Genomic DNA, 14,253 nt, shown 5'->3' on the forward strand with positions numbered 1-14,253 from the left:
ACCCCATGAAATCTTTGGAGGGAGTTGAAAAGTCCGGCTTGCCCATGCAACCAGCCCCCAAAACATTCACGCTCTATAGAGGAGTCTTGCATGGAGGAATGGGCCCAAATACAGCAACAGTGTGTGAAAACCTTGTGAAGACTTACAGAAAACGTTTGACCTCTGTCATTGCCAACAAAGGGTATATAACAAAGTATTGAGAAACTTTTGTTATTGACCAAATACTTATTTTCCACCATAATTTGCAAAGAAATTCATTAACAATCCTACAATGTGATTTTCTGGATTTTTTTTTCTCATTTTGTCTGTCATAGTTGAAGTGTACCTATGATGAAAATTACAGGCCTCTCTCATATTCTTAAGTGGGAGAACTTGCACAATTGGTGGCTGACTAAATACTTTTTTGCCCCACTGAATATCCTTAAAATCACATTGGCTATGCATGGTCTGTCTGCAAGGAACTTGAAACTCTATGAACTTGGTCAAGGCCCAAAGCTCATGCTGGCAAACTTAAAGTATTCTGGGCCTTTAGAGTTTCTGCTCCAGTGAGCTCCGGACAGACACAGTTGTAGGCTATTTGCGCAAGAGATAAGTAATATTTTAGTCAAATATTATATCTGTTTGGGCGGTCTGTTAAATCTTCTTGCGGTCAATTTGCAGTCTACAAATGATGTAATTATGTTCCGGCCCCCTGACCATATGCTCAAGAAAACAACATCTGCACGCGACTGAATCTAGTTGATGATCCCTGCCCTATATAGTGCACTACATTTGACAGAGCACTATAGGAAATATGGTGCCATTTAGGAAACAGTCCCTATCTCTATCTACGCCAAGGCTTTGCATGTATTTAGCCGTGGCTCAGTCTTTCTAATGCCTGACTGTAATTGTTGTACGGGCAGCTTGGCACTCCCTCGGCTCGCCAACCTGAATGCCAAGCCACTCGCTACCTGCAATTACCCTCCCKCCCGCCCTCCCACACTAATGTTTGTCTGTTGTTTTATCTGTGGAGCGAGAGACACTTTTTTGCACAGTACTTGTGCTTGAAGTGCTGGTTTATATGGGCCTGGCTGTGCCTTTATGAATGCTTCCTAAATGACACCCTATTTCCTACGTATAGTGCACTACTTTTGACCAGGGCCAAGGTCTGTATGCATGCTGTGGTGAGAGGGAGAGCTCTCACGTTTCATTAAGAGGGCATAATAATAAGCAATGAGTTAGTGGTGTACAGTACTTTGTGGTCCCTAGTAGCTCAGTTGTTAGAGCATGGCGCTTGCAACGCCAGGGTTGTGGGTTCGATTCCCACGGGGGACTAGTACATAAATGAATGCATTCAGTGCTGTAAGTCACTCTGGATAAGAGTGTCTGCTAAATGACTAAAATGTAAATAATCTTCTGTTTTAATTAATAGCAACAATAGCAATGTGTGAGTATAGTTGCAGTAAGTGTCTTATAAAGGGTGGGTGTGGATTTCAAACGTCTCTCTGTCTGCGGCTCCACCACTATAGCGGGGCTATTTTTATTACTTATGTAAGGGGGAAAGCCGTAGCTAGCTAAATGTTAGTTTGTTTGGGGACTAGCTTTAAGGTGTTTATATGTGCGAGGCAGAGAGTGGGAGAGAGGGACGTTAATCGTGTTTACCCCACCATGGTGAGTTCTGTGGCGGACTCGGTAGTTCAGCGACGGCAGGGTGTACAGTCTTCCAATCTCTCAGCAAACCGATATACATGTTCACTACACAGACTCATTTAAAGCTAATTTAATGAGATGTGAGCTTCTCAACTTCCTGATTACATCTGAGAACATGGTGCCGGAGAGTATGTTATGGAGATCATAGAGCATGTGGGCTTCATAGGGGATACATGCGTCACCGCTACTGTTTAGTGTGATGGCAAACCTCTTGGTTTTTTAATGAGAGGCCAAGGCTTAACCTTTGTATTCAAATGTTTTAACTGGGGGCTATGGGCTCTTCTCACTGGCTGGAAGAAGCAAGGGGATAATGAATTAAACATGTGGTGTTAGAGCGAAAGAGCAAGCGAGCGAGGCCAGGTGTGTACTGAGAGCTGGGGGGTCAAGGGTGTAAAACGAGTTGGGGAGTTGGGGTGAGGATGGGGTCATCATGGATTAGGTTATCATGGAGAGTCCTTATCTTGTGAGATGTGGCTGTCGTCTCAACACATCAGCCAGTGCTGAAGGGAGATGCATAGTGGGGACAGGATAATGGATATGTCCTGCCCCGAGAGAGAGAGAGAGAGAGAGAGAGAGAGAGAGAGAGAGAGAGAGAGGTGTGTGTGTGTGTGTAATGGAGGTGAATGTGTGTGAAAAGAATCTGAAATCATTATTAAGGTGGACTTGGACATAGACATTAAGTACTCAGAGAACTGCTAAGTACCACAGATAAGAATGAGTTATTTTCTGTCATGCCTAAAGTGCATGACAATGATGTTTGTAAAGAAAAGGGCAGATGTAAAGCTTGTTGAGAAACTTTAAGTCCACGGGGTATTCATATTGTACGTTTTTCCATTCCTCTTCATTCTTAGCCCTCTCTCTGTGGTCTGTAATTATTGAGCTGCATACTTGACTGCAGTCAGAGATTAGTGAGTGACTCTGTCGTCTTTGAGTTGTGGGCTACTTCTTTCACCAGCCACCAGTGCTCAGGTTTATACGTTGTGGCTGTATGTTTATTTGCTGTTGACAAATCCAATTTCCCCTCGTGCGATTAATTAGTTTTAGATCAGATATACTTCATTGAATGTTATTCACAGAAATGTGCTTTGCGTACAGAAACGTCAAGTTTATTAATTTCAGTTCAGTGATGTGCTCATTCTCGCTCTTGCTCTCTCTCTCTCCCCCCTCTCTCTCCCTCCAGAGTGCCACTGAAAGTGGAGCAGGCAAACAACGCACGGGACGCCCTGGCCAAGGCTGTGTACAGCCGGCTGTTTGACCACGTGGTCACCAGGGTCAACCAGTGTTTCCCCTTCCACTCCTCTGCCAACTTCATCGGGGTTCTGGATATCGCAGGCTTCGGTCTGTACACCTTCTATGTGCCCTTTGTACAGGGCTTTCTGAAAGTATTCATACCTCTTGACTTATTCCATATTTTGGTGTGTTACAGCCTGAATTCAACATTTATAAAACATTTAAATACATCTCACCCATCTACACTTAATACCCCATAATTGCGAAGTTTGCTTTTAGAAATTGTTGCAAATGTATTTAAAAAAGGTTGTCAGGAATATCTGATTTACGTAAGTATTCACACTCCTGAGTCAATACTTTGTTGAAGCACCTTTGCCTACGATTACAGCTGCGAGTCTTTCTGGGTAAGTCTCTAAGAGGTTTCCACACCTAGGTTGTGTAACATTTGCCCATTTTTCTTTTCAAAATTCTTCAAGCTCTGTCAGATTGGTTGTTGATCATTGCTAGACAACCATTTTCAGGTTTTGCCATAGATTCTCAAGCAAATTTAAGTCAAAACTGTAACTCGGCCACTCTGGAAAATTCGGTCTTTTTGGTAAGCAACTCCAGTGTAGATTTGGCCTTGTTATTTCAGGTTATTGTTCTGCTGAAAGGGGAATTAATCTCAGAGTTTGTTGGAAAGTAGAGTGAACCAGGTTTTCCTCTAGGGTTCCGTTTCTTTTTTATCCTGAAAAACTCCTCAGTCTTTAATGATTACAAGCAGTCCTTGACGATTACAAGCATACCCATAACAGGATGCAGCCACCACTATGCTTGAAAATATTCAGAGTGGTACTCTGTAATGTGTTGAATTGGATTTGCCCCAATTTGTATTCAGGACAGAAAGTGAATTGCTTTGGCACATACTTTTTAGCAGTATTACTTTAGTGCCTTAATGCAAATAGGATGCATGGAATATTTGTATTCTGTACATGCTTCCATCTTTCCTCTGTCAATTAGGTTAGTATTGTGGAGTAACTACAATGTTATTGATCCATCCTCAGTTTTCTCCTGTTACAGCCATTAAACTCTGTAACTGCTTTAAAGTCACCATTGGCCTCATGGTGAAGTCCCTGAGCTGTATCTTTCCTCTCCGGCAAGTTAGGAAGGACACATGTATCTTTGTAATGACTGGGTGTATTGATACACCATCCAAAGTGTAATTAACAACTTCACCATGCTCAAAGGGATATTCAGCTTTTTTGTCAGCTTTTTTTACCCATCTACCAATAGTTGCTCTTCTTTGCAAGGCATTGGAAAACCTCCCTGGTATTTGTGGTTGAATCTGTGTTTGAAATGTTCTGCTCAACTGAGGGACCTTACAGATAATTGTATGTGTGGGGTACAGAGATGAGGCATTCATTCAAAAACTAGCTGCAAAAAACACTCAAACTGGACCGTTTTATCTCCATCTCTTCATTCAAAGACTCAATCATGGATACTTACTGACAGTTGTGGCTGCTTATCGAGATGTATTGTTCTCTCTACCTTCTTGTCCTTTGTGCTGTTGTCTGTGCCCAATAATGTTTGTACCATGTTTTGTGCTGCTACCATGTTGTCAAGTTGTGTTGCTACCATGCATGCTGTGTTTTCATGTGTTGCTGCCATGCTATGTTATTGTCTTAGGTCCATGCAACTTATTATGTGACGCATATTTTAACTCTTGAACATATTTAGGCTTGCCATAACAAAGGGGTTGAATACTTATTGACTCAAGAAATGTCATCTTTTCATTTCTAAAAAGAAACAATTCCACTTTGACATTATGGGGGTATTGTGTGTAGGCCAGTGACACAGAATCTACATTCAATCCATTTTAAATTCAGGCTCTAACACATGTGTAAAAAGTCAAGGGGTGTGAATACTTTCTGAAGGCACTGGGCATATGTGTTCTATGGATGTGATACACGATGCCACATGATATGATAGTAGTAGCACAATTTATTATCCCTCAGGGGGAAAATGGTTTTACAGCATAATTGTCCATAAAACAACTTCAACAACAACAGACATTTCCCCACGAGACAACATTATACAGAACATAACATGAACCACACATTGCATATAATTGCAAGAGTCCATTAGTCAGAGACAGTGGTGGTTTATGGCTAAAGTGCTTGGTTTTTTAATGTGTTTTCGTTTCCTGATGTCTCTCTTCCAGAGTACTTTGAGCACAACAGCTTTGAGCAGTTCTGCATCAACTACTGTAACGAGAAGCTGCAGCAGTTCTTCAACGAGCGCATCCTGAAAGAGGTGAGTGCTTCTTCCAGGGTCTGTGTGTGTTCATCCCAATGTCCCTGCCTCCTTAACTGATATCCCAGTTGTCTAACCAGGGATCAACTTCAAGTTGTCTTTCTGCGATTCCTAGCATCTCCTCGCCTCCTTCTAAGCTATTTGAAGGGTATGTCCATGGGTCCCTCCCATCGGACCTTCTTCAATGCGTTTTGAGAAGGAGGCAAGAAGAGAGGATGCAAGAAATCGAGAAAAGATGAACTGAGAATGAGCCCAGGTGTTTGCAACAAGCAGAAGGAAACCTTGACATTTGGATTCAGTTATATTTGTCAGAGATGATGTTGCAAAATTCCGTGAACTTGGTTTTCTAGAAATCCTGTTTGGAGGATTCTGGATTTCCTGCTTATTCCTTCCTGATTTCAGGAATCCTCCAACCGGGATTTGGGGAAAACCAGGGAATTTATTGAACATTCCCGTAACTTTGCAACCCTAGTCAGAGACCTTGGTAAAGTAATGTGTTATTGCACAATAGATAGAAAAGCAACTCTTGACGGATTTATTTTAATACATTGGAGTCCTTGGCCTCATTATAGTAGAGAACTATCTTGTATAATAAACAATATTCAATTCTATTCTGAATGTCATTCTGAAGGTCATTATAAATGTTTGTTATTGGAACTGTTCTGTTTCAAATTCTAGGAACAAGAGCTGTATCAGAAGGAGGGCCTTGGAGTGAACGAGGTCCGGTATGTTGACAATCAGGACTGCATAGGTTTGTCTAATCTTAATACCATTTCGTGCACCTCATTTCAGAGGGTTAGCCTACGTACAGTATCCTCCACCTAGTTTCCAGTGTTTTCCCCCTGTTTTATCAATGTGTTGCCATTCCATGTTCTTCTGACTAGCGATCTGTCTCTGCATGGGAAGCTGGAACAGCTGTTTTCTCTGAGAGAAGTTAAACTCTTGAACGGGGCCTGGCTCTGCGGAATGGGGCCTGGCTCTGCGGAATGGGGCCTGGCTCTGCGGAATGGGGCCTGGCTCTGCGGAATGGGGCCTGCCTCTGGCCGGAATGGGCCTGGCTGCTAGCCTGCTGGCGGAATGGGGCTGGCTTCGGAATGGGGCTGGCGAATGGGCCTGGGCGGAATGCTGGCCTCGGCGGGGAATGGGGGACTGGCTCGCGGAATGGGACTGGCTCGGCGTAATGGGGTCTCTTCCTCCCCCAAATGATGTGCATTGCTGTGTATGAGAAATGATACACTGCTCAAAAAAAATAAAGGGAACACTTAACAACACAATGTAACTCCAAGTCAATCACACTTCTGTGAAATCAAACTGTCCACTTAGGAAGCAACACTGATTGACAATAAATTTCACATGCTGTGAACCCCCAATAAAGGAGTGGTTCTGCAGGTGGTGACACGAACCACTTCTCAGTTCCTATGCTTCCTGGCTGTGATGTTTGGTCCTTTTGAATGCTGGCGGTGCTTTCACTCTAGTGGTAGCATGAGACGGAGTCTACAACCCACACAAGTGGCTCAGGCTAGTGCAGCTCATCCAGGATGGCACATCAATGCGAGCTGTGGCAAGAAGGTTTGCTGTGTCTGTCAGCGTAGTGGTCCAGAGCATGGAGGCGCTACCAGGAGACAGGCAGTACATCACGGAGCGTGGAGGAGGCCGTAGGAGGGCAACAACCCAGCAGCAGGACCGCTACCTCCGCCTTTGTGCAAGGAGGAGCAGGTGGAGCACTGCCAGAGCCCTGCAAAATGACCTCCAGCAGGCCACAAATGTGCATGTGTCTGCTCAAGACGGTCAGAAACAGACTCCATGAGAGTGGTATGAGGGCCGACGTCCACAGGTGGGGGTTGTGCTTACAGCCCAACACCGTGCAGGACGTTTTGGCATTTGCCAGAGAACACCAAGATTGGCAAATTCGCCACTGGCGCCCTGTGCTCTTCAAGATGAAAGCAGGTTCACACTGAGACATGAGCACATGTGACAGACGTGACAGAGTTTGGAAGACGCCTGGAGAACGTTTCTGCTGCCTGCAACATCCTCCAGCATGACCGGTTTGGCGGTGGGTCAGTCATGGTGTGGGGTGGCATTTCTTTGGGGGGCCGCACAGCCTCCATGTGCTCGCCAGAGGTAGCCTGACTGCCATTAGGTACCGAGATGAATCCTCAGACCCCTTGTGGACATATTCTGGATCGGTTGGCCCTGGTTCCTACTAATGCAAGACAATGCTAGACCTCATGTGGTCTGGAGTGTGTCAGCAGTTCCTGGAAGAGGAAGGCATTGATGCTATGGACTGGCCCGCCCGTTCCCCAGACCTGAATCCAATTGAGCACATCTGGGACATCATGTTCGCTCCATCCACCAACGCCACGTTGCACCACAAGACTGTCCAGGAGTTGGCGGATGCTTTAGTCCAGGTCTGGGAGGAGATCCTCAGGAGACCATCCGCCACTCATCAGGAGCATGCCCAGGCGTTGTAGGGAGGTCATACAGGCACATGGAGGCCACACAAACTACTGAGCCTCATTTTGACTTGTTTTAAGGACATTACATCAAAGTTGGATCAACCTGTAGTGTGATTTTGTTGTCAGCACATTCAACTATGTAAAGAAAAAGTATTTAATAAGAAGATTTCATTCATTCAGATCTAGGATGTGTTATTTTAGTGTTCCCTTTATTGCCTTTTTTGAGCAGTGTATATCCTCCTGGATTGGCAGAGAAAAAAGACTAAGGGACGGTCTATTGTAATTATACTGTAATAGGTCGCCTGTGGCGTTGCGGCGAGCAATCCCAAGAATATGCAGCTTTGAGCTTGTATGTGTCAAACACATTCTGTTTGAGCAACCCGTTGTTTAAACTAAGACACAAAAGAGGAAATAGGCAGTGAGAAGCTCCATTCTAGGGTTTCTTCTGGACACTTTGGTGGTTGGCGTGGCAGTGGGCGTGGGCGTGGTCAAGGGCGCGGTCGCAGACGGAAATCTTAGAGGCCGTCCTATTGGGCGCTGTTGCCATTTAAAGCTAACTTCCTGCAATTCTACACATTTAGTCATGGGTTGGAGATATTCTTTGAGCAGTTTTAAAGCTAATTTCCTGAAATTCTATACATCTTGCCATGGTTTTATGCTATCCGAGTGACTCATACATTTATCAGAATCAAAGGGACAAAAATACGCCTGAATGCATCATTGATTTAGGTGATTGTTTGTTCTTTAAGATTATTTTATGTAAAATTATTTAGGTTTGAGTCGTTTAAGTTTACACTGAAAATATTTTTTCCATCCCAATTTCTTTCTTTTTTACTGATTTTCTATGCATAAAACACCTGCTCTCTCTCTCTCTCTCTCTCTCTCTCTCTCTCTCTCTCTCTCTCTCTCCTCTCTCTCTCTCTCTCTCTTCTCTCTCTCTCTCTCTCTTTCTCCTCTCTCTCTCTCTCTCTCTTTCTCTCTCTCTTCTCTCTCTCTCTCTCTCTCTCTCTCTAACCTATGGAAGAGTGGAGTCACTGCAGCTCTAACTATGGATGTGTCATTCAGTCATGTCTTAATGAGCCGTTGTTCTCTCGTGCAAAGTGGTCTGTGTAGGTCAAGGTCAGCCTATTCTGAACTGAAACATTTTCATTATTTTATTACACCTTAAATTGGTTTTTGACAGGTACACCTCCCTTCCCTAGCGTAATTGGATATCTTACACCGTCAGTGGCCCTGGACTATACAAAGACTAAACTCCTAATGAAATACGTGAAACAACAGGCTAGGATAGATCTAAGGCTACACTGACTTATTGGATACAGTCAATTTGGGATCTCTTGACCCCTGACTCCTGACCGCTGTGTCTGTCTACAGACCTTGTGGAGGCCAAGCTGGTGGGCATCCTGGACATCCTGGATGAAGAGAACCGTCTACCTCAGCCCAGCGACCAGCACTTTGCAGAGACTGTACACAACAAGCACAAGAACCACTTCCGACTGACCGTGAGTTCTTACTTTAACCAGGTTTCATGTCCTTTCTCTGTGTACTTATAGGTTGTGTGCGTTTTATCGTCCGTAATGTCAGTCATGGGTTTGTTAAGCCATTGGAATAAGTCTTGTTTCTGTGGTTGTATTTTTTTCACTTATTTAAAATGGATAGCGTGAAATGTGTTCCTCAGGTGCCACGGAAATCAAAGCTGCAAGTTCACAGGAATGTGAGGGATGACGAGGGATTCATCGTCAGACACTTTGCAGGAGCGGTGTGCTATGAGACGGTACATTTATGTTCACGAAATGACACCGCAGGATGAAGGCTAGAAAACATCAACATTACACCTTTTTATATCATCAGACTTCGGTCTGTTTAAGTAATCCCCTATGTCCTTGTGGTAGGCCTATACTGCAGCATCTCCAACCAAACATTCTCCTCCTCTTTGAAACCTGCACAAAACCCAGCATGTGGAATTATTTATTTTTTTATCACAAGTTGCCCCACTTATCTTCCAACCAGAGTAGCATTTTTCTGAACTGGATGTGCTTCTGCATCTTCAAGGTTCTACATTTTCTCTGAATTGCAGACCAAGTTTGTGGAGAAGAACAATGATGCACTGCACATGTCCCTGGAGTGCCTGGTGAGTGAGTCTAAGGACCGGTTTATCCGGGAGCTCTTTGAGAACTCCAACAACACCAAGGACTCGAAACAGAAGGCCGGCAAGCTCAGCTTCATCAGCGTCGGCAACAAATTCAAGGTGAGGACGAATTTTAATCTACTGCCTTTTACTTCCACACTTTATTAATGTGCTGCTCAACATGGTAGGTATCCCAAATGGGACCCTATTAAGTGCTACTTTTGACCAGGACCCACAAGGGCATAGGGTGTCATTGATGCAGCCATGGAATACTGAGGGGGAATGGGTATAAATGTCGATTTTAAAGGTCCAGTCTACATGTTTTTATCTCAATATCAAATCATTTCTGGGTAACAATTAAAGTACCTTACTGTGATGGGTTTTCAATTAAAATGGTCCAAAATAAACAAATAGCTTCTAAGCAAAGGGCAATTTCTCAAGAAATAGTTTTGCTATGACTGTCTGGGAGTGGTCCGAGTGAGGAGTGTACTACTAGCTGTTATTGGCATGGAGGTTTGGAACCTTTTTTCTTATTGGTCTATTAATTTAATTAATTAATTTACCACCTGGTTATGTCACCAGTATTATCATAATTTTCACAATTTACAGTATTATTACAACCTCATATATATACTGTTTATGAAACATAAGAAAATAACGTTTTTGACTGCACTGGGCCTTTAACAGCCATAGCAGGTGTGTTACGTTTATCTTGTGTTTTATATGCAAAACAGTAGCATCAAGGCTATTTTGTTACTTTATAGTCATAACCGTGATACTTTCTCACTCTATGCTGTGATCCTGTAAGAAGTGTTAAGATGCTGTGTCTGTTGTAAGTGAAATCAGAGGGGCGTTCAGGTGCTGCAATATTCATTCATGTTAATAAGCAGTTATTGTAAGCTATCATAGGTACTGCTAGACACAGTGGAGAAGAAGGAAAGTTGGAGTACAATAGTTACAAAAAGTTACATACAATTTCAGAGGATTTGAATGCAGCTTATTTTTCAGGGCTGCATAATGTGTTTTGATTTAATCTTCCTCTGGTTTAGTTTCCACAGAGTTCATTTTGTTTCTACATTCTGTTAATGTGTTCTTCCTAATCTCTCTCCTTCCCACTGTTCCTCCTTCCATTCTGTCTCTCCATCCTTTCCCTATCCCCCATCACGCCTTGGTTTCTCAAATGACTGCCTCGCTTGGTTCACCAACTACTTCTCAGAAAGAGTTCAATGTGTCAAATCGGAGGGCCTGTTGTCCGGACCTCTGGCAGTCTCTATGGGGGTGCCACAGGGTTCAATTCTCGGGCCGAATCTTTTCTCTGTATACATCAATGATGTCGCTCTTGCTGCTGGTGATTCTCTGATCCACCTCTACGCAGACGACACCATTCTGTATAATTCTGGCCCTTCTTTGGACACTGTGTTAACTAACCTCCAGACGAGCTTCAATGCCATACAACTCTCCTTCCGTGGCCTCCAACTGCTCTTAAATYCAAGTAAAACTAAATGCATGCTCTTCCACCCGTCCAGCATCACTACTCTGGACGGTTCTGACTTAGATTATGTGGACAACTACAAATACCTAGGTGTCTGGTTAGACTGTAAACTCTCCTTCCAGACTCACATTAAGCATCTCCAATCCAAAATTACATCTAGAATCGGCTTCCTATTTCGCAACAAAGCATCCTTCACTCATGCTGCCAAACATACCCTCGTAAAACTGACTATCCTGCCGATCCTTGACTTCGGCGATGTAATTTACAAAATAGCCTCCAACACTCTACTCAGCAAATTGGATGCAGTCTATCACAGTGACATCCGTTTTGTCACCAAAGCCCCATATGCGACCACTGCAACCTGTATGCTCTCGTTGGCTGGCCCTTGCTTCATATTCATCGCCAAACCCACTGGCTCCAGGTCATCTATAAGTCTTTTCTAGGTAATGCCCCGCCTTATCTCAGCTCACTGGTCACCATAGCAGCACCCACCTGTAGCACGCGCTCCAGCAGGTATATCTCACTGGTCACCCCCAAAGCCAATTCCTCTTTGGCTGCCTTTCCTTCCAGTTCTCTGCTGCCAATGACTGGAACGAATTACAAAAATCACTGAAGCTGGAGACTCATATCTCCCTCACTAACTTTAAGCACCAGCTGTCAGAGCAGCTCACAGATCACTGCACCTGTACATAGCCCATCTGTAAATAGCCCATCCAACTACCTCATCCCCATACTGTTATTATTTTTTTTGCTCCTTTGCACCCCAGTAGCTCTACTTGCACATTCATATTTTGCACATCTATCACTCGTGTTTGAATTGATTCATTGTAATTATTTCGCCACTATGGCCCATTTATTGCCTTTCCTCCCTTAATTTACCTTATTTGCATACACTGTACATAGACTTTTTCTCTATTGTGTTATTGACTGTACGTTTCTTTATCCCATGTGTAACTCTGTGTTGTTGTTTGTGTCGCACTGCTTTGCTTTATTTTGGCGAGGTCGCAGTTGTAAATGAGAACTTGTTCTCAACTAGCCTACCTGGTTAAATAAAGGTGAAATAAAATAAATAATAAAATCATAGCTGTGATTTAAAGTCTAAAAGGTGTGTAGAGAGAGGAAGAAATACAGACAGGAAAAGTAGATGCATATAGCGGTTCAAATCAGAATCAGTCAGGGTAGTAAGGTAACTTGTCCTGTTCCGTTGTGTGCTATGAATCCCACAATGCATCAGTGAATAATGCAGGCAACACCCTGCTGTTCTCCAGCTAACTGCCTCCAGTTATCCCCTTCCCTGTCCCCTACCTCCCCAGTCCTGTTTCTGTGCTGTCTCCCTGTTAATCGCTGTTTGTTTCCTGCAACACTTGCTAATGACATCTTGATGTCGGCAGCTTCCAATTCCAATCAATTGAGATGTTATTCATATCATTATCAGGAGTGTAGTATGAAGAGTTTGCAACGTTGTGTAGTTTGCAGTGAGCAAACTATAGCATATAGGATCAGAGAAATCTTCAATGACAGGATCAATGTCCACCGAGCAATTGTCCCTACAATCCCATTATCTTCTTATGATTCCATAATAAAATGATTACGATACTTATTGACCAGTGTACATGCCAGTTGGCAGTTGCACGATAGGACTGCCTGCCAGGCAGCTACTGTACATATTAAGCAGCTACTGTTAATAAGGTAGTTACTGTAGAAAGTGATATGCTGCAGATCATAAGGCTTAGAGCTTGACTAAGGCCTAATCAGTGATTCAGCGTTTTGTACCTGTCTGTTCTCAGAGTTACAAGGTGAGATAGAGAGCGTTATCAGCTGTTTATTTGAGATATCCTGCTGGGTTTATAAATATTAATGTCCCAGGGGTGGTCCCTAGAGCAGTCTGTCTGTTAAACACAACTCTCTGCAGATTAAGGTTGCAAAATGACGGTAACTTCCCAGGTTTTCCATAAATGCCGGTATGGACAATTCCTGGACTTATTAGGGAATTCCAACTGGGATTTCTGGAAGACCGGGACATTTTGGGAAGGTTCCAGGGGTTTTGCCACCAGAGCTCTAGATCAGTGACAGAGGGGCCAACAAGCGGTTATCTGTCTGTCTGTCATCTCAGTTAGTTGGCTACCATGCATCCATCTGTCTGTCATCTCAGTTAGTTGGCTACCATGCATCCATCCATCTGTCTGTCATCTCAGTTAGTTGGTTACCATGCATCCATCTGTCTGTCATCTCACAGTGTCCAGTTAGTTGGTTACCATGCATCCATCTGGTCGGTCAAAATCTCAGTTAGTTGGTTACCATGCATCCATCTGTCTGTCATCTCACAGTGTCCAGTTAGTTGGTTACCATGCATCCATCTGTCTGTCATCTCAGTTAGTTGGTCTACCATGCATCCATCTGTCTGTCATCTCAGTTAGTTGGTACCATGCATCCATCTGTCTGTCATCTCACAGTGTCCAGTTAGTTGGTTACCATGCATCCATCTGTCTGTCATCTCAGTTAGGTTGGTTACCATGCATCCATCTGTCTGTTCATCTAGTTCCAGTTAGTTGGTTACCATGCATCCATCTGTCTGTCATCTCAAGTTAGTGTTACCATGCATCCATCTGTCTGTCATCTCAGTTAGTTGGTTACCATGCATCCATCTGTCTGTCATCTCAGTTAGTTGGTTACCATGCATCCATCTGGTCGGGTCAATCTCACAGTGTCCAGTTAGTTGGTTACCATGCATCCATCTGTCTGTCATCTCAGTTAGTTGGTTACCATGCATCCATCTGTCTGTCCCTCTGTTCCTGTGGTCCTATCAGTGTTGTATTTAGACCTGTTTGCATGATACATTAAAACAAAATGTCTTTGTCTTTCGTTTCAATGCGCTTTAACCATGAACGTGTGTCTGTCGCGGCTGTACTGTTGCTTAAGTAGCTGTTTTGAGTGTTGGACAGGAGCACTGGAGGCAGAGTGGGTGC

At 43.7% G+C, this 14,253-nt stretch overlaps 1 protein-coding gene across 5 annotated transcripts in view; it reads left to right on the plus strand.

The window, feature by feature from the left end:
• LOC111954568 (unconventional myosin-VI-like) overlaps nucleotides 1-14,253 on the plus strand; it is a 126,620-nt gene that overhangs the window by 69,564 nt on the left and 42,803 nt on the right. For all 5 annotated transcript variants that reach the window (XM_023974407.1, XM_023974406.1, XM_023974410.3 and 2 more), the window contains exons 13-18: nucleotides 2,870-3,027; nucleotides 5,120-5,211; nucleotides 5,890-5,962; nucleotides 9,042-9,169; nucleotides 9,346-9,441; nucleotides 9,745-9,915. In XM_023974407.1, the coding sequence (XP_023830175.1) occupies nucleotides 2,870-3,027; nucleotides 5,120-5,211; nucleotides 5,890-5,962; nucleotides 9,042-9,169; nucleotides 9,346-9,441; nucleotides 9,745-9,915 (718 nt within the window). The remainder of the gene's footprint in view (nucleotides 1-2,869; nucleotides 3,028-5,119; nucleotides 5,212-5,889; nucleotides 5,963-9,041; nucleotides 9,170-9,345; nucleotides 9,442-9,744; nucleotides 9,916-14,253) is intronic.

This window comes from Salvelinus sp. IW2-2015, linkage group LG28 (assembly GCF_002910315.2).
Source record: "Salvelinus sp. IW2-2015 linkage group LG28, ASM291031v2, whole genome shotgun sequence".
NCBI classification, from domain to species: domain Eukaryota; kingdom Metazoa; phylum Chordata; class Actinopteri; order Salmoniformes; family Salmonidae; genus Salvelinus; species Salvelinus sp. IW2-2015.